Source organism: Nicotiana tabacum, chromosome 19 (genome assembly GCF_000715075.1).
Source record: "Nicotiana tabacum cultivar K326 chromosome 19, ASM71507v2, whole genome shotgun sequence".
In the NCBI taxonomy this organism is placed as follows: Eukaryota; Viridiplantae; Streptophyta; class Magnoliopsida; order Solanales; family Solanaceae; genus Nicotiana; species Nicotiana tabacum.
Window position 1 is genome coordinate 138777354 of NC_134098.1, and position 19084 is coordinate 138796437.

The window sequence follows — 19084 nt, forward strand, 5'->3', positions numbered from 1 at the left end:
ATGGTAGCGACACTTGGAGGACGATGCGGACTTCAACTCTGCGGTGGAGATGTTTGGAATTTATTTTAGCCTATGGACAATATACCCTGGCGCCCGGTGAGAGCTTGATAGGTGCTGCTTGGTATTTGCCAATGACAATTGGATTCACATACACTAATAGGAGAAGGAAGCATTCAACTTATCATGTTGTAATAGTTAGTTCATTAGATTTTAGCTTTTCTATCTTTTTTAATAGCTAGTAGCTTCATGCAACTTCTATTTTGGTTTGGATATTTTGTAAGCATTGGACCCATTTTTTTTTGGCGTATCACATGTACGCGACCAATGACATATTCATGTAACCACACAATAATATTTATTCTCTTTATTTCACTCAAACCTCCCTCAGAGGTGAGTTATGTGGTATTCATCTAATCATGCATTGTATGTCTTTATTCATTATTTTATCATATATTGCCACATTCACCTTTAGGAATGAGTCTGCATTCTCAATGCTTATCACAAGTCACATTCTCTTTGGATCATAATCAGCGCCGTGCTTTATTATTTTTCATATCAATTTGATGGTAAACATTGCCTTCACATTTTGAAGGACTATTTTGAGAACCCTTATTGTTCTTCTTTTATAATCATAGTGATAATTATTATTATTCTGATCTTCGGAACACCCACGTTCATTATTCAACCATTTGTCTTCATTTAGACTTGTTATGCGCCACTACCACATTCACTTCAAGAATGGAGCAAATAAAGTGGGGCAATATTCATGCCTTTTCATGAAAAATATATTATTTTTCTTTAGTCATTATTATATCATCAATATGGTATAGTGGGACTCAAACCTAATATCTTATCATCATGGAGCATCAAGACTTGATCATGATGTCTTACCCTCATGGTTTATTGCGACTTGAACTCATTGAAGTTGATATCATTAATAGCAAAGGACAAAAATAATTTCAAATACGAAAAAAATGCTTACCTTTTGAGTTAAACTCTTCATAATGTCATTTGGATATAATTCTCAACAATAGACTTTTCGCTTACTCAAATCAGCTAAGTAATTAGTGTCAAAAAGATATATGAAAATATAAAATAATATTGAAAGTTCACATGTGGTCTTTGCTGCAATAAGCTTACTTCAAGATGAAAGTGATATGACCAAAATATTAAAGAAAAATGATGTATCAAATAGAATAATATAGTACTACTAGTTACCATACATTTTTGTGGAAACTAAGTACTATTCTCTCTAGAAAAACAAAGAGATATAGCAGAACCTTTAGGTTAATCAGGGAATCAAAGAAAAATTAGGGGACAAATCTCTGTCTACTATCTACTACTATATGCTTTCCATATAGAAATGATTCAACGTGTTAATTTGATAAGAACTATCTCAAATGAAAATTTTGGTGTAGTACATACTTCTTGTACTAATATTTTATCTTATTAAAATAAAATAGTTACGAGTATTATTATTATTATTATTATATTTTAATGGCATGAATCATTAAAATAGTGAAAAATAATTTTCTACTTATCCTACTCAATCCACAAATAAGTTTTACTAAACATTAAAGCTACTTTTGATATAAGAAGACAACAGTGTTCTAATCAGATATATATGGAACACAAGTGTTAGGAATTCTTTTCCTTTTCTAACCATGTAGGCATAAAAAAATAATTGAAGCTAAGTGTCACACATATATGCAGATTAAGATTTTTGGTTTGATTATCATGTTGTCATATTGCATATAAGTGTAAACTCAAAGCTAGACATGGATTAGCAAACATATGTTGACATAAGAATTTAAAAGTAAAGCTTACTAGACCGAAAAGAAATTTGACTAACTCTGGTTGAAAGAAGATAAAATTCGATTAAAGCACATAATCTCAATTTGTAGAGACTCGTGCTGATAACGTATTATGAAATAAAAGCAACTTAGTAAAACATGAACAAGACATGTTGTTATGAAATAAAAGCAATTTAGTAAAACACGAACAAGAAATGGAGATAGAGAGAATGAAGAGATTTTCTTCTTCAATTGTATGTATTTTCTTATCTATTACAAGACCTTTATATAGGTATGAAAAGTGAAGAAAAATATGTCATTGAATATGTCATTAATCATAGAAATATGTCATTGAATGTCATTAAGCATTTGAGAAGATCATTGAGAAAGAGTAGACATCCACCATAATTTGATTTTTCTTATAAGAGTATACAATTATTACTCATTCCCTTTCATTTTATGTGATATTGCTTGACTGTGCATTGAAATTTACGAGAAAAATAAATTACATTTGAAATTGGTGGTCTTAAACATGTCATGGTATTTATGTGCGGCTATAATAACATATTTTATTAAGGGAAAAATAGAAAATTTAAAGTTAAAAAAAAATTTACATATAAAAAGGCATCATTTTCTTTTAGCAAACTAAAATGGAAATACAACTAAAATGGAATAGAGGGAGTATATACTCCTAATACGTATAATTTTGGTGTGGCAAAAGGGGATCAGGAGAAGCATTGACAGTGGTTCTGTTCGCAGCTAGTTTTTTAAAGCTTCTATTATGACCGTCTTTTTGTCCAACAAAGAATGAAGTATTCTTTGAGTTGAAACATAGATCTTAATGAGTTTGCTATATAACGTGATCCAACTAAATTCCCAACTTTTATTACTGATTTAATTGTCAAATTTCAATCACTGTCCAGCATATGACGTTGTCTGCTCGATGAGAAGAAAATAAAAAGGAGGTGAAAGGTATGCCAACTCTTTGCGAGCCAATTATCTTTGCACTTTATTAGCATGAGCTTTGAAATATCATAAAATGATTAAACTTACATACACTGACACTGTAAATAATTTTTACTCAATCAGTGTAATTTAGGTAGCAAATTCATCGAAAGGTCTTTCTGCCGTATTGATTTGGTTAGGCGAGGTAGATATGAATGCTCTTCTTATAGCTGGCTTAACTTTTTCACCAGCCTTGACAAATAGCAAGAATAATAGCCTGTATAAAACAACCATCCCTAGTAAAATAGCAAGATCCGCCCATTTTGAGTAATCCATATTCATTTGCCATGTATTTCTCAGAATATCTTCCCCATTGATCATTTGAACTTTACCCAGCTTGTCCTCATTATGAATTTTTAGCCCTTCTAACTCGTTCTTGAACAGTCCTTCAAAAGCATACTTATGAAAAGCTACATAGTGTAAAGGGTACTTCCAAAATGGCTTAGGCAAATCATTTGGTAATCGAAAGAATCCGCCGCTTAGTATCATAAGCGCTTGTATTCCTGCTCCAGTTATTATTCCCATGAGGAAATTAGGGACAATGCTTGCTACAATCATCATTAAGCTCTCAACCAACATCATACAGGTGAAGAGGACTAGTACAAAGTAGATGAAATGCTCAAGTCCATTTTGTAGTCCAGTTAGAAAATAAGCAATAACTCCTGGAATCAAAGATACTAGTAGCAAGTATGGCATAGCAGAAAGTGTATTGGCAATGACAAATGAACCAGATCCATAATGACCATTTAGTTTCTCTTGCTGAAATACCTGCCATTTTGATTTCTGTTTTAGTAACCTCTTACTACTTATTAGCATGAGATCAAGAAAGGAGAAACAAGAAATGAAACGCTTATGTATTTCTACCTTCAGGTCTTCCACAAAAGAGGGGAATCCACCAATGGCCATAAAAGTGATGAATGAAGCCACAAACATAAGCATGGTACCTCTTGCCTGTGTTCACCATGTAAAGTGTAAATGCTTTAATTTGGCAGTTCAAACATCAATTGCATTAGGTAGGAAACACTAGCTATGAGTTGTATACTCCTCAATTACCTGAACTGAAGCAGTAGAAAATCCAACATCATAGTAGATGGTACCGAGACCTATAGCTATGACAACATAAACAGCTAAACGTAGCCAGTAGTAGCCAAGATCGTAGGACATGTGTTCACAAATGACCTTCTTGTCAAAACAAGGCTTTGGGTTGTGAAGCTGGAATGACTTCTTTTCTCCAGTATTTCACCTTCCTGTATTCGTAATATTAGGTAAAGTTCAGTGACCATACATGAAATTAACATCAAAATTGGTAGCAGAAATATATCAGGTGATGATCAATCATAAGTGTTTCAGATTTTGCACCTCTTTGCAGATTTCAGCAACTTGGCTTTGAACTGCTCTGTACTTATCAGAAGATTTGTATGACTTTACCAGGATATTAATCACCTCTTCTGTTGATTTCCTTCCAGTTGAACCTTCTTCAATGTCCTATTATTCATAACCAAAAGTTTCATTTAAAGCGATTGAAGAACATTATATTCTAATACAAAAAGATCAAAACTTTTCTTACCTGATCAAAGTCACTGTTTATTGTTTTGAGAAAATGATCAGATGGATTCTGAAGAGTGGGGCAAGGAAAACCACTCAATGCAAAAAACTGCACTCATTTATAAGATAATGTCATTTAGCGAGCTTGCTCGAAACTAAAAGCGAGTCATTTCAAGAACTCAAATTATTTGCTCACCTCAATTGCTGCACTAGCAGGACCAAAGTACACAGTTCTACCAGAAGACAGAAGACATAAAGAATGAAATAGACTGAAAACTTCAGCACTAGGTTGATGAATTGAGGCAATAATGGTTCTCCCTTTGCATCGGCTTGCAATTGTTTTCATGACATAATAAGACGCTGCACTATCAAGTCCACTAGTAGGCTCATCAAGAAAGAGAAGTTTTGGGCGCGTTAAAAACTCCATGCATATGCTGACTCTCCTCTTCTGTCCTCCACTTATTCCTTTCCCGCTCCATCCTCCAATTCTTGTTTCCATTGCATCTTGCAACCCCATTTCCTTTATAGTAATGTCTGCTATTTCTTTTTTCTCTGATTTTGGCATGGAATTTGGGAGTTGCAGTTCAGCAGAATAGTATATAGCTTCTTTTACTGTTAGTGTTGCTATTAGAGTATCATCTTGAGTCACATAGGCCTGATTGAATCAAATGTTAGTATTGACCTTATGTTTAGTACAAAAGATGCAGGTACTCATGTAAAAAATTAAAGGAAATAACAGTAGTAATAGGTAAGTTACAATGTCTCTTTGTCAGTAAATTTACCCCTGAAATTTCGTGAAAGTAATGTTATGTGAACATGACAGATACAGTGTAATCACCTTATGCAAAAATGGAACTAGAATTCAAAGCAATCACAGAGAAGATTACAGGAATCTAACCTAATTTCTTGAGTAGAATGTGCGCTCAAAATACATTTAAAAAGGCAGATGGAGATAAATTGTTGTATCAGGTTGTATAGTGTTTTTTCATTATTGACTTTTTATTAGCCAAGAAGCCACGTCTGTTTATAACACCTCTTCCTAGACTCAAAGACTATGCATGTTCATAGACAAATATTTCAAAAATTTAAACTGAGAAATTGTTAATTCTGATTTATTAGCTACATTAAATTGTCCGAGTTTGTTTACAAGCAAATATATGAAAATAAGACTACTAGTTACTTTAAGGTAAGCCTTCTCATGAGTCATGACCATATTAGGAAACAACTTATTATACAAGAGTTTGCCTTTATAAAGTGGCCTAGAAGGGCGCTTTATCTGTTCAAATTTATATGACACCCTTTTCCTTTTGTAATGTTCTCAAATATTGGAAATGCTTCGACTAAATAAGCCGATACAGCTGAAAAGTCACAGTTAATCAAATATGTATATGATGTTTTCTTTTATCAAACTTTCATCCATTACTCTAATATTGTCACCTCTAAAACTAATATAATCAATAGTTAAGTTAACACCTTAAATTACGTGTCCAGTCAAATATCATCACAACGTGCGCTAAAGCTGTCCTTCTTCTTTCTCAATTACACAACTTTTTTGTTTTGAAGACCTCCAGTAGATCATTGCTGGTAGAGTGTTTCAGGAGTAAGCTAAGAGATCATCTGTAATTGATTTTTAAATGGGATTAAATTTTACTCACAGAAGTTCCATATGCCAGTGTCTGTTTGCGGCCATTGATTAGAATATCTCCACTCTGCCTTGTGCTCGATCCTAACCTCCCTGATAACATTAACATACATAAGGAGCTAATCAAAATAACACACAGTTTTCCTGTATGAAAGAAATTGTGACTATCAAATCACCTAAAGGATATATAAAAAGTGGAATTTGTTTACCTGCTATAACATGTTAAAATATGAAGTACTAATAATTTTAAAATTATTTATATATGTTGTCAGTGTATATAAAATTTTCATAGTGAAATAAATACTACCTGCTATTGTGTCGAGAAGTGTCGATTTGCCACAACCAGAAGGACCCATGATAGCCAAGAGTTCACCAGGCCGGGCATAGCCTGTTAAACCTTTGAGAATGGCTTTGCCGCCATCTTTCATGTTTGAAGCCCTCACCCACAGATCTTCCCATGTCAAGAAAACTCCTCCATTTTTTGGTAATAATTCCACAACGTTTTTTGTTCCTTGATTTGGCATTGGTATATTAGTATTCAACTTTGTAATCTTTGGTTTCTGGATGATGAATATTATTTGAGGAAGTTTTAAAAGTACTTTAGTTTATTGTTTACTAACATGAGTCTGCATGGATTTGCTAAGAGAAGCACTAAACAAATGAGAAAAAGAGTGAAGTTGTGGTTTGTTCTGGTCACACTGCTCAATTTATAAAGACACATATCCAGTCCAGTACTTTTCTTATTGACTAGTAATTTTCTTGTTGAAGTTTGTTGTGTGTTTGACTTATTCAATATCTGCTATTCAATATCACTCATAAACTACGTACCCTCGTTCAAATTAGTCATATAAATCTTTCCAAATTTCAGGGACGGACGTGGAAAAGAACTTGTGGGTTCTTTAAACTTAGTATCTTTGGTTCGAATCCTGTATATATGTTCACTAAGTACAAATAATAGGTTTCAAACCTAATCCAGTAAGTAAATCAAATGGACTATGATAGTATTCCGAACTAGAACTTGTTCAAACCCTGGATCAATCTCTTCCAAATCCACTCCGCTTCATTATTCTTAATTATTTAGCAGATTTATCATGATTTGACTTTTATGTTGGCTATCAACCTACCGTATGTTTAACAATTCTTCACCTTACTGGTTATGTTTTGCAAGGCTCACATAGCTAGCAGACAACGCCGGTTGAAAGCTAAGGCAGCCCAAGCAGTGACTTTAGGCCCCCAAATTTTGAAAAATTGTAATTTTTAATACAACAAACAAAAAATTTAATTTGTTACTGATGCTGACCGTTGAGATTGAAATAACCCGATACATATAAAAATATCTTTAATTTTTTATTTAGTGGATAAAAATTGAGATCACTAGACTGTAATATGGTCATTATTTTGGCTAATGAAGTCCATATCACATAAACATAAGTATCTTTGCAAAGTGTAGACTTTGTTGGCAATATTCTTTGTGACCCAAAAATATTGCATTGTGTGGTGGATATCATTTGCACAAGTTGTATATCTTCTTTTACACCTAAGAGGCCAAGATTTTTTTGCCTATAAAAGGGAAGGTCATTAGTTCATTTTAGACACACCAACAAGACTTAGTCTTCATTTCTTGTTTCTTTCTTTCCTCCATTTATTAAGAGTGTTTTGTATGAGAGTTAAGTGCTAGGAAGCACTTGTGTGAACCCTTTCTTTGGAGTGATCTTGTGAGGTTATTCTCTTAGGGCATTTGGGATTAATTAGAGTATTTACTCTAATTTTGTACTCTCTTTCGTACTCTTATTGGTATAGTAAAATTGTCCTCTCCGCTTGTGAACGTAGGTCACTTTGACCGAACCACGTTAAATTTGTGTCTTCTTTATCTAATTTAATTATCGTTATTATCAACTTTCATTGTCTTTGTTATTGCCATTATACTGTTGTTTGGCTATATTCCGCACTATCCGGGTTCCCGATCCTAACAAATTGGTATCATAGCCGGATCTAGCTGGGTTTGTTTCAGTAGCCAATATGACTTTAACAAAGACTTATGTTGAGAATTTTGATCGAAGTGCAAATTTCGGAATGTGGCAATTAAAGATAGAAGCTATCCTAATTCAGGATGACTTAGACTTGGCGTTACAAGGAAAAGAGAAGAAGCCGGATAAAATGACGGATGAGGATTTTGCCGTCATAGACAAAAGGGCAAAAGCATGTATCATTTTAAATCTCTCAAATGAGGTTTTACGTGAAGTTTCTGTAGAAACCACAACCAAAGGCATGTGAAAAAATTGAAAACCTTATATATGAAGAGTACGGTGGAAAATAGACTTTACCTGAAGCAAAAGCTTTATACAATTCGTATGGGTGAAGGTACCTCTATTCTCTATCATCTTGACACCTTTGATTCCATTCTTATGGATTTGAGTAATATAGATGCTGAAATTAAAGATGAGAATCAAGCCATATTACTGTTTTGTTCTCTACCCCCATCTTTTAAGCATATAAGAGATACTATGCTTTATGCAAAGGATAATATCTCTTATAAGGATATTAAATCTATCTTAAAATCAAAAGAACAGATAGATAGTGATATTACTGGGGAAGCTAGTGGAACTCAAGCGAAAGTTGGCTTGTTTGTTAGGGGCAAATCCGACTCCATATCCAGATATAATAATTTACAGTGTCGCTATTGTCATAAGAAAGGTTACATTATCTCCGAATGCTATAAGCTGAAAAATAAAGAAAAACATAAGAAAAGAAAAAATAAGCACAAAAATACTGACACCGCCTAAGCTAGTGTAACAACTGATGAGATTGAGGGAACTATATTTTTAGCAATTGAAACTAGTTTCAGATTAAACAATGAGTGGATTTTAGATTCCGGTTGTTCATATCATATGTGTCCTAGCAAGGACTTATTTTCTACATATGATTCAGTTGCAGGTGGAGTTGTCCAATTAGGTAATAATGTTACTTGTAACGTTATTGGCAAAGGTACAATTCGGGTCAGAATGCACGGTGATGTGGTGAGAACTCTCACCGATGTTAGATATGTTCCTGAGTTGAAGAAAAATCTCATATCTTTGGGCACTTTAGAATCCCTTTGGTGCAAATTCACTGGTGAATGTGGAGTTCTGAAATTTTTTCAAGGTGCTCATGTGATCATGAAAGCACACAGATCTGGTTCGTTGTATACTTTATTGGGCTCATTGTTATAGGCCCTACTACAGTTTCGGTATCAGACACTTGTCTGATAGTGTCTGATTTTGATGGCATTAAATTTTGACATATGCCCATTGGGGCTTTTGCGAAAAAGGTGGAGCAAATTTACTATATCATCCAAAATTAGGCCAAGGTGGAGATTTGTAATATGGAAATTATTTTGGCTAATGGAGTCCATATCACATAAGCATAAGTATCTTTGCAAAGTGTAGACTTTGTTGGCAATATTCTTTGGGACCCAAAAATATTGCATTGTGTGGTGGACATCATTTGTACAAGTTGTATCTCTTCTTTTACACCTAAGAGGCTAAGACTTTTTTTGCCTATAAAAGGGAAGGCCATTAGTTCATTTTAGACACACCAACAAGACTTGAGTCTTCATTTCTTGTTTCTTCCTTTCTTCCATTTATTAAAAGTGTTTTGTATGAGAGTTAAGTGTTGGGAAGCACTTGTGTGAACCCTTTCTTTGGAGTGATCTTGTGAGGTTATTCTCTTAGGGTATTTGGGATTAATTAGAGTATTTACTCTAATTTTGTACTCTCTTTCGTACTCTTATTGGTATAGTAAAATTGCTCCTCTCCGCTTGTGGACGTAGGTCACTTTGACCGAACCACGTTAAATTCGTGTCTTCTTTATCTACTTTAATTGTCGTTGTTATCAACTTCCATTGTCTTTGTTATTGCCATTATACCGTTCTTTGGTTATATTCCGCACTACCCGGGTTCCCGATCCTAACAACTAGACGATAAAAATCTGAAAAAATATTGACTTAACCTCGATTAAAACATAATGGTAACTTTGACGTGATGATAGTTTAAACTTATTTTTCAAATCACATAGCGTAATAGAAGATAAGGCTCTAATCGATATACTTAATAAGATAATAAAACTTTCTTTTTTTTTTTTCAAATTCCTATATTCCTTAGAAAATATATTACTATACCAGTTGCATCCAAGGAAAGAAGTTTTTCCAAATTAAAATTGATAAAATCTTGTATAGGATCAACAATGTCTCACGAGAAGCTAAATGGATTGGATAAGCAACATTGTCAGTTGAAATAAGTTTATTAGAATAACTCGATTATAAGAAAGTTATTACTAATAATTTTGCATCTAAAAAAGTTAAGAAAATAAACTTCAAATAATAAAAAAATATATATTTATTTATTTTTTATTTATTTTTTATTTTTTAAAGTAAGGCCTCTCATCAAAATTTTGTCTTAGGCCTCTCATAAAAAAAAAGTAAGGCCTCTCATAAAATCTTGTATAAGATCAAAATTTTGCTAGCAGGCAAATTAAAAAATAATTTTAAATGAAAAGGTGATTATACTATATTATGTAGTTAAGTTCTTGAACTGAAAAAAACAGCAAGATTGAAGTCAACAATGAAGTTGTTACGCAAGTATAACAATAATTACTAATAATACTAAATGAACATCGACCAACTACTCACTGCAACTTAATTTATTAGTGTACAAACAATAAATGGAAGAAAGAAACCTTATTAGAAAGGCTAAGGCAGTTTTCACATGGAAAATGAGTCTTGGACCATGAAAAACACGGTGACTCTGTTGTACATCGGATCCATCTTTATTAATCGTCCCCGGTGTATTTTGACTGAATACAGAATTTAAGAAAAAATAAATACTTTTTATACTTTTGAAAAATATTTTTTTAAAAAAAATGCATCACATAAATTAAATTGAGAACAAATAGGAGGTTAGCACATTTCTGGTCTTTGTTGAGTGCTATGTTGTTTTCATGCATATTTTCAACCATTTACTTCCAGATCCAGGAAAATATCAGCCTCTACTTATTTATTATTTTCCCACTCTTCTCAGCGAGTTAGATTTTCTTTTGCTCAATATAGACAACAGAATCCACTGAAGTACTAAATGCAGTTACGCGCCACACGACTAATTTATGATGGAGAAAGAATTTTCCCATTCTTTGTGACATGTAATAGGCTAATAGTACTTTTTCTGTCACTGGATTTATATATGTAATGGACATCTAATTTTTCAGTTTTTCAAAATAAAATTTATATTTGAAAACTACATAAAAGTATTATAAGTCACAATAATTAATAATTCAAAATATCTAAAAAGTCTTTCAAAAAAATTGTTGAGGTTTTTGTTATTTAAGATGAAATAGTCTTAAAATGAGGGTGAATGGGAAATTGAGGGAAAATAAAATTTTTGAGTAAAATTTTAAGTTTCCCCCTCTTGACAATGAGACATTGTCCCATATTGGAAGAAGAAAAGATTTTTAGTAGGTATATATATAATTGCTCTTCTTGTAGCTCTTAAAGAGTTAAGAAGAAAGCAAGCCTCGCGCCGTCGTCGTCACTCGCTCGGCTTCGATCGATTGATTAATTTTTTGGACAAAATTTATTTGTTAATAGTAAATATTAACGTAAGATTATCCGCATTTGTAACGGATATTTTTCAATCCGTGTATTGACCACCAGCTGCAATAGCAGCCGCCTAATGCTCTTCCCACCATGGCCAAGTGCTTGCTCCACAAATAAGCTAGTACATGCTCCACCATGGAGGATGGAGGGTCGTTCATCTTCAAAGCTGGCTGCTATATATATGTGCAGCAGCTGTTGAAGAAAGACACCATACAAAAACGAAACACAAACACCAAACTGAAAACGCTCAACTTTGGCTATACATTGCACTCCTTCCTCTCAGCATTTCCATACGATTTTCTGAGTTTCTACTCCTTTGTTCTGCATTGTTTTAACTTCAAACAAAGCAACTGTAAGTGTGATTTGCTACCGAACTTTGTGTTCGCTGAAACACTGGGGTTTGAAGTACCGCTACACCAGTGTGTGATTCGTTCTATCCTGGGAGAAAATAATCCATAACCTTGGGTACTAGGAGGGGATTAAATTCCTTAAGGAAACACTGTGAATTCAGTGGGCTCGAATTAATTACTGTTTCATTACGATAACTTATATTTTACAGAATTATTATTTACAAATACAACAATATTGGCGGGACTAACAAAAATTAACATCAAAAAATAATTTATTTTAAGTCTCGAAATCCAAACGCGGACGGATGGAAGGGATAAACGCTGAAGTCTTTTCAAGTACTAGTTCATTTTCTTTTCTGTCAAATTTGTTTGCGACTTTCTATCAGTTAGGTGAGATTTATTGCTTTCTCATTACTCGAGATGATTTAAACGTGATTAATTTAATTTGGTCATGAAAATTTAAAGAACTATCACATGTATCTAGAGCTTGTGTATAAATTGGAGATTAATTTGCTACTTCACTATCAGCATATCAATAATTCTCAAATGCAAAAGAGGTTTATTTGCTTTGATTTTTCTGGAGATATAGATGGTAAACCTCTGGAAATTGATTTACCTTCTCACCTATATCTTGATAAAACTGAAAAAAGAATATTTGTAAAGAACTATGTCATCCCAAACAAGATTGCAAGTTCTATCAACTTGGAATTATCCATCCCGTTAGATTACCATATATTCTTTGAAAGCTGCTGCGATTCCCTCTGTCACGATCCCAAATTTCCCTCCGTAGGATGTTGCGATGGCACCTAGTCTCTAAGACTAGGTAAGCCTATCAATGCGGAATAATCATAAATATCTAAAAAATAAATAATCTACAATTCAAATGATTACAACTCCCAAAACTCGGTAGAAATAAGTCACAAGCTTCTAAGAATTTATTCTCAATGTCTCTATAAGTCAAGTTCTAAATAAAATATAAGGAAGCAACATAAAATGATAGAAGGGGACTCCGAAGTCTGCGGACGGTGGCAGATATACCTCGAAGTCTTCGTGCGCAGGTAACTCACTGACGTCTAGGCTGGTAAAATGTACCTGGATCTGCACATAAAGATGTGCAGAAGCGTAGTATGAGTACACCACAACGGTACCCATTAAGTGCCAAGCCTAACCTCGGTAGAGTAGTGACGAGGTCAGGTGAGGCCCTACTGGAATATAATAATGACATGGTAAAATGTTTATTAATGTAGTAAAATAAAATGACATTGGAAATGAATCAAATAGTATGTCACATTTAATGACACCAAATAATTGCAAATAATATCTCGTGGAATCAAAACAGAATTTTCTTCAACTTTATGAAAATCACAACAATTAATCGAAAAATAACTATGGCCATAAATCAATATCAATAAGGGCACTACCGATGTACCGCCTCGTAGTCCCAAATTATAAATAGTTTCACAATATCTCATTTTCTTATATCACCGCGGGAGCCTTCACAATTTATTTAAAGAAAATATTTTTTTCCGAAATAGCATCCCGCGTTTTAGCCACCCTTATCACACCGCATGACTTCTAGTAGTCACCCCTACTAGCCACGCGTATCAAGCCACCCTTATCTCACCGTATGTGTTTCAACACCCAGATCTTATACCACCGCATGCGTATCAATATCACAATATATCACAATTTGCACCTCAAGTGCCCAATATTTTAATTTTTCCACAAAAAATCAACAACAATATTTTTCAATAATAAAGAGCTCACGGTTCATGCTAGAATAAACCAAAAAAAGTCTTACAAAAATATTCAAGAATAAATAATTCAGGAAAATAATATTTCAAATTTTTAATACGTTGCTTCAATTTGGAGCACCATAGAAGGACTCGTTTCGATACTGAGAACCGAATCAAATTAAGGAAATTATTCCTTTATATTATATCAAGGTCGTATCTGTAACGACACCAACTGATGTAGCGACCTCCGCCATACCATAAAAATATATCAACGGCTGGGTCTCCATCTCTAGGACGCCTTCTACCCGCCTGTCCTCCACCTCTAACTAGTCGTGTGGGTGGTGTAGTAACTTCAATGGGGCACGTAGCCTGAGTGCTTTGATGAAATATGACTCTCCCAAGTTTGGGATAATTTTCTCATGATGTGCCTAGTATCACCGTATTCATAACAACCCCTTTGCGGGTTTGCCTGCTCATATTGAGTCTATGCCAAATAACTGGAATAACCATTGTAGAAACTCATGTCGGTGGTGCATTAAAAGAACTTATTGGAGCACCCCGAGTAATCTGATGTACGGACTGGGCTGGCCGACTGCCCGAGCCCCTGCCATAATGATTTATAGTTACGGAGTAAAATCCACTGAATCTCCCAGAACCTCGAGACGTCTTGGTCTCCTTAGTTTCCTTTTTCCTCACCCCGAACACATTCTAATATCTTGGTAATTTGTACAACTAGCAGCAATGAAGTATCAGCTTGTAGCTCCCGAGTCGTACAAAATTTTATGATCATAATTGAGTTCTTTAATGAGTCCGTGGACTCGCCCTCTGGCTGTAGGAAGCAAAGTAGGAGTATGACGGGCTAACTTGTTGAACTTGATGGCATATTCTGACACCGTCAATGGTAACCTGACGCAACCGTTCAAACCCTATGCGCCACGCATTACGGAGAGTTCGGAAAACAAACTCTTTCAAAAGCGTTTATGAGAACTGAGCCAAGTGGGCGGTGTTGCATTGGCTGGTCTGCCCTCTTCATAGGCTTTCCATGAACACCAGTGGAGAATTATCTCTCCCAAGGCAAATATTTTCTTTTGTTATGTTGACTCAACACTTTTGAGCTGACCCATTTCTTAACATACTCTTCGATATTTCTTTGGGGTAACCCTTACCCCTATTTATACAAAACGATCACAAAAGTAGAGCTCCATACAGACAAATTTTGTCACGAACCACATAGTCCAGACTCTCGTCAACAAGTGTACTTCCTCCGAAGCACCCCAAAATCCGCAACCGTAATGTGCACGCTGAGTAGACCTTATGTAATTTAGAGTTGTTTCTATAACGCAAATATCAACCTTATCCTCCACAAAATCTCAGTCCTTAAACATGTGTAAATTTTAGGGAACCTTACAGTACCACATATATACATTTCAGGCCAAAACTGATATAACTCATGACCCCGCAATCCACCCATTGATAGTGGACTCCCCCCACTCGACACAAAGTCATAGGTCACAACGTCCGATGATCCACAATAATAACTTTCACAGCTTGTATAAATCAACCAGACGCCAACGTCCGTTGCACCCCCACATGATTCACTAGGTGAGTCAATACGCCTGCATCTTCAGTCGGAACCACACATTGAGGCAATGTTTGAGCATCTCTGACTCCCTCATAGTCCATCTGCGGCATCACGAACCGTCGACGCACAACTGATACCGAGTGCGTAATGTCATACACGAGTGGATACAAAGGAATATAAGATATATGTTTCAAGCTAAATCAATGTCGCACGATAAGAAGTCAAAAAAGTGAATATTTCCTAACAGTTCCATAGCCTCTCAAAGATAAGTACAGACATTTCCGTACCGATCTGCAAGACTCTACTAAACCTGCTTGTGACTCATGACACCTATGAACCTAGAGCTCTGATACCAACTTGTCACGACCCCAAATTTCCCTCCGTAAGGTATCGTGATGGCACCTAATCTCTAAGACTAGGTAAGCCTATCAATGCAGAATAATCATAAATATCTGAAAATAAATAATCTACAATTCAAATGATTACAACTCCCAAAACCCGGTAGAAATAAGTTACAAGCTTCTAAGAATTTATTCTCAATGTCTCTATAAGTCAAGGTCTAAATAAAATATAAGGAAGCAACATAAAATAATAGAAGGGGACTCCGGAGTCTGCGGACGCTGGCAGATATACCCCGAAGTCTCCGTGCGCAGGTAACTCACTGACGTCTAGGCTGGTAAAATGTACCTGGATCTGCACATAAAGATGTGCAGAAGCGTAGTATGAGTATACCATAGCGGTACCCAATAAGTGCCAAGCCTAACCTCGGTAGAGTAGTGACGAGGTCAGGTGAGGCCCTACTGGAATATAATAATGACATGGTAAAATATTTATCAATGTAGTAAAATAAAATGACATTGAAAATGAATCAAATAGTATGTCACATTTAATGACACCAAATAATTGCAAATAATATCTCGTGGAATCAAAATAGAATTTCCTTCAACTTTATGAAAATTACAACAATTAATCGAAAAACAACGATGGCCATAAATCAATATCAACAAGGGCACTACCGAGGTACCGCCTCGTAGTACCAAATTATAAATAATTTCACAATATCTCATTTTCTTATATCACCGCGGGAGCCTTCACAATTTATTTAAAGAAAATATTTTTTTTCGAAATAGCATCCCGTGTTTTAGCCACCCTTATCACACCGTATGACTTCTAGTAGTCACCCCTACTAGCCACGCGTATCAAGCCACCCTTATCTCACCGCATGCGTTTCAACACCCAGATCTTATACCACCGCATGCGTATCAATATCACAATATATCACAATTTGCACCTCAAGTGCCCAATATTTCAATTTTTTCACCAAAAAAATCAACAACAATATTTTTCAATAATAAAGAGCTTATGGCTCATGCCAGAATAATCCAAAAAAAATCTTACGAAAATATTCAAGAATAAATAATTCAGAAAAATAATATTTCAAAATTTTAATATGTTGCTTCAATATCAAATTTAAAAAATATCAAATACTTCATATTAATAATATTTAATTTAAAGAAAATCAACCTTCAAATAATGCAGAGTATAAAAGACAAACAAATTTAAAAAATTTAAAATATATATCTCAGATCAATGATGAAGAATATAACAAGATAAAATAATTTAATAAATGCGTAACGATGATCTACACAATTTAAAAATATAATCTTTCATATTTAGCCCGTGTACACACTCGTCACCTCGTGTACACGACTTTCAATATATTTTAATAATCACATTAATATCAATTCTAGGAAATATTTCCCCCACACAAGGTTAGACAAGTCACTTACCTCGACTTGCACCAATTTAACTAAGTATTATATTTTTTCCTCGATTTTCCGACTCCGATCGACTCGTATCTAGTCATAATTAATTCGATATAGTCAACAAAAATTATAAAAATTAATTTCATAAGAAAATACTATATTTTTCAATAAAATCCAAAATTAGCTCAAAATCGCTCGTGGGGCCCACGTCTCGGAATCCGACGAAACTTACAAAATTCGATAACTCATTCAATTACAAGTCCACCCATACCAATTTTACCAAAATCCGATAACAACTCGACCTCCAAATCTTAAATTTTCGTTTTTGGAAGATTTTGTAAAAATCTTAATTTTTCTTCCATAAATTCACGGATTCATGATATAAATGAGTATGGAATCATGAAATATAATCAATATAGGATAAGGAACACTTACCCCAATGTTTTCCCACAAAAATCGCCCAAAAATCGCCCAAGAACCGTGCTCCAAAAATCCAAAACGAAATGAATGAAATGACCATTTTTGGTCCTTAAGTTTCTGCCAATCCGTCACTAAAAGTCCATTTTCCGTCACTAAAAGTCCACCAGAAACTGCTCTACCAGTCTTCCTTCAATTTCTCATAACTTTATGTATAAATGTACAAATGATAAATGGTTTAACTTTCTGGAAACTAGAATCAACCGACTACAACTTTCATGTTTTGTAACTTTTCTGATTCCTTATGAATTGCGAGATATAAGCTTCCAATGTTGGCTCCATGCATCAGAATTTCTGGCGAAACTGCTCTACCAGCCTTCATTCAATCCATCATAACTTTCTGTACAAATGTCCAAATAATGAATGGTTTAGCTTTCTGAAAACTAAAAACAAATGACTACAACTTTTATGTTTTGACAATATTTCGATTCCTTATGAATTACGAGATAAAAGCTTTCAAAATTGGCTCTACATACCAGAAATTTCTGCAAATTTCCAGCAACCTTGTTTGTCTGAAATCCATTCCGTTTACCTTCCGAATTCCACCCGAGACCTTCGGGACCTTAACCAATTATTCCAACATGTCCCAAAATACAATACAAACTTAGTCGAGGTTTCAAACCACATCAAACAATATCAAAACGACTAATCGCACCTCAAATCAAAATCTATGAACTTTGAACTTTCAATTTCTACAAACAACACCAGAACCTATCAAATCCAGTCCAATTGACCTCAAATTTTGCACGCACGTCATAAATGATATAACGGAGCTATAAAAAGTTTCAAAATCAGATTTCGACCCCGATATCAATAAGTCAACCCATCGGTCAAACTTTCCAAAAATTCAACTTTCGGCATTTCAAGCCTAATTCCACTACGGACATTCAAATAAAATTCTGATCACGTTTCTAAGTCTAAAATCACCATACGGAGCTGTTAGAATCATCAAAATTCTATTCCGGGGTCATTTGCATATAATTCGACATCCGGTCACTATTTGAACTTAAACTTTAAATTTTTTATCAAAATTCCATATCTCGGGCTAGGGACCTCGGAGTTTGATTATGGGCATATGCCCAAGTCCCAATTCACGATACGGACCTACCGGAACTGTCAAAATACTGATCCGAGTCTGTTTGCTCAAAATGTTGATCAAAGTCAACTCAGTTATGTTTTAAACATCTAATTCACATTTTAATCCATTTTTCACCTGAAAACTTTCCGAAAATTTTTTACGGACTGCACACGCAAGTCGAGTAATGGTAAATAGTACTTAGATCATATAATTAATCATTAAATTTAAAGATGACATTTTGGATCATCACAATTAGATTTATATATAGCCATGGTTTGTACTATAAGAACAAATAATAAAGTTTTCAGGACTTAACTTTGGCATATTGTCGGATAGGATGTCTCATAATGTTGGAACAAGTGTTTCAATAAATTTGAATTTTGAAACGATGTATTTTATCAAAGGAACTTTTGATTTCAAAGTAAATGAATATCATGTGAAATGAATTTGCAGAATTTATTAGAGTCCTTGTTGATTTGCTAAA

At 34.4% G+C, this 19084-nt stretch overlaps 1 protein-coding gene across 1 annotated transcript; it reads right to left on the bottom strand.

Annotated features, from left to right (window-relative positions):
* Nucleotides 1-2784: 2784 nt before the first annotated feature.
* Nucleotides 2785-6640, bottom strand: LOC107771925 (ABC transporter G family member 1). The gene is given in 9 exon segments (XM_016591387.2): nucleotides 2785-3566; nucleotides 3663-3749; nucleotides 3852-3962; nucleotides 3965-4045; nucleotides 4158-4283; nucleotides 4366-4452; nucleotides 4540-4998; nucleotides 5999-6078; nucleotides 6293-6640. Coding segments are annotated over 9 exon segments (1926 nt in total). The 5' UTR covers nucleotides 6510-6640; the 3' UTR covers nucleotides 2785-2888.
* Nucleotides 6641-19084: the final 12444 nt, after the last annotated feature.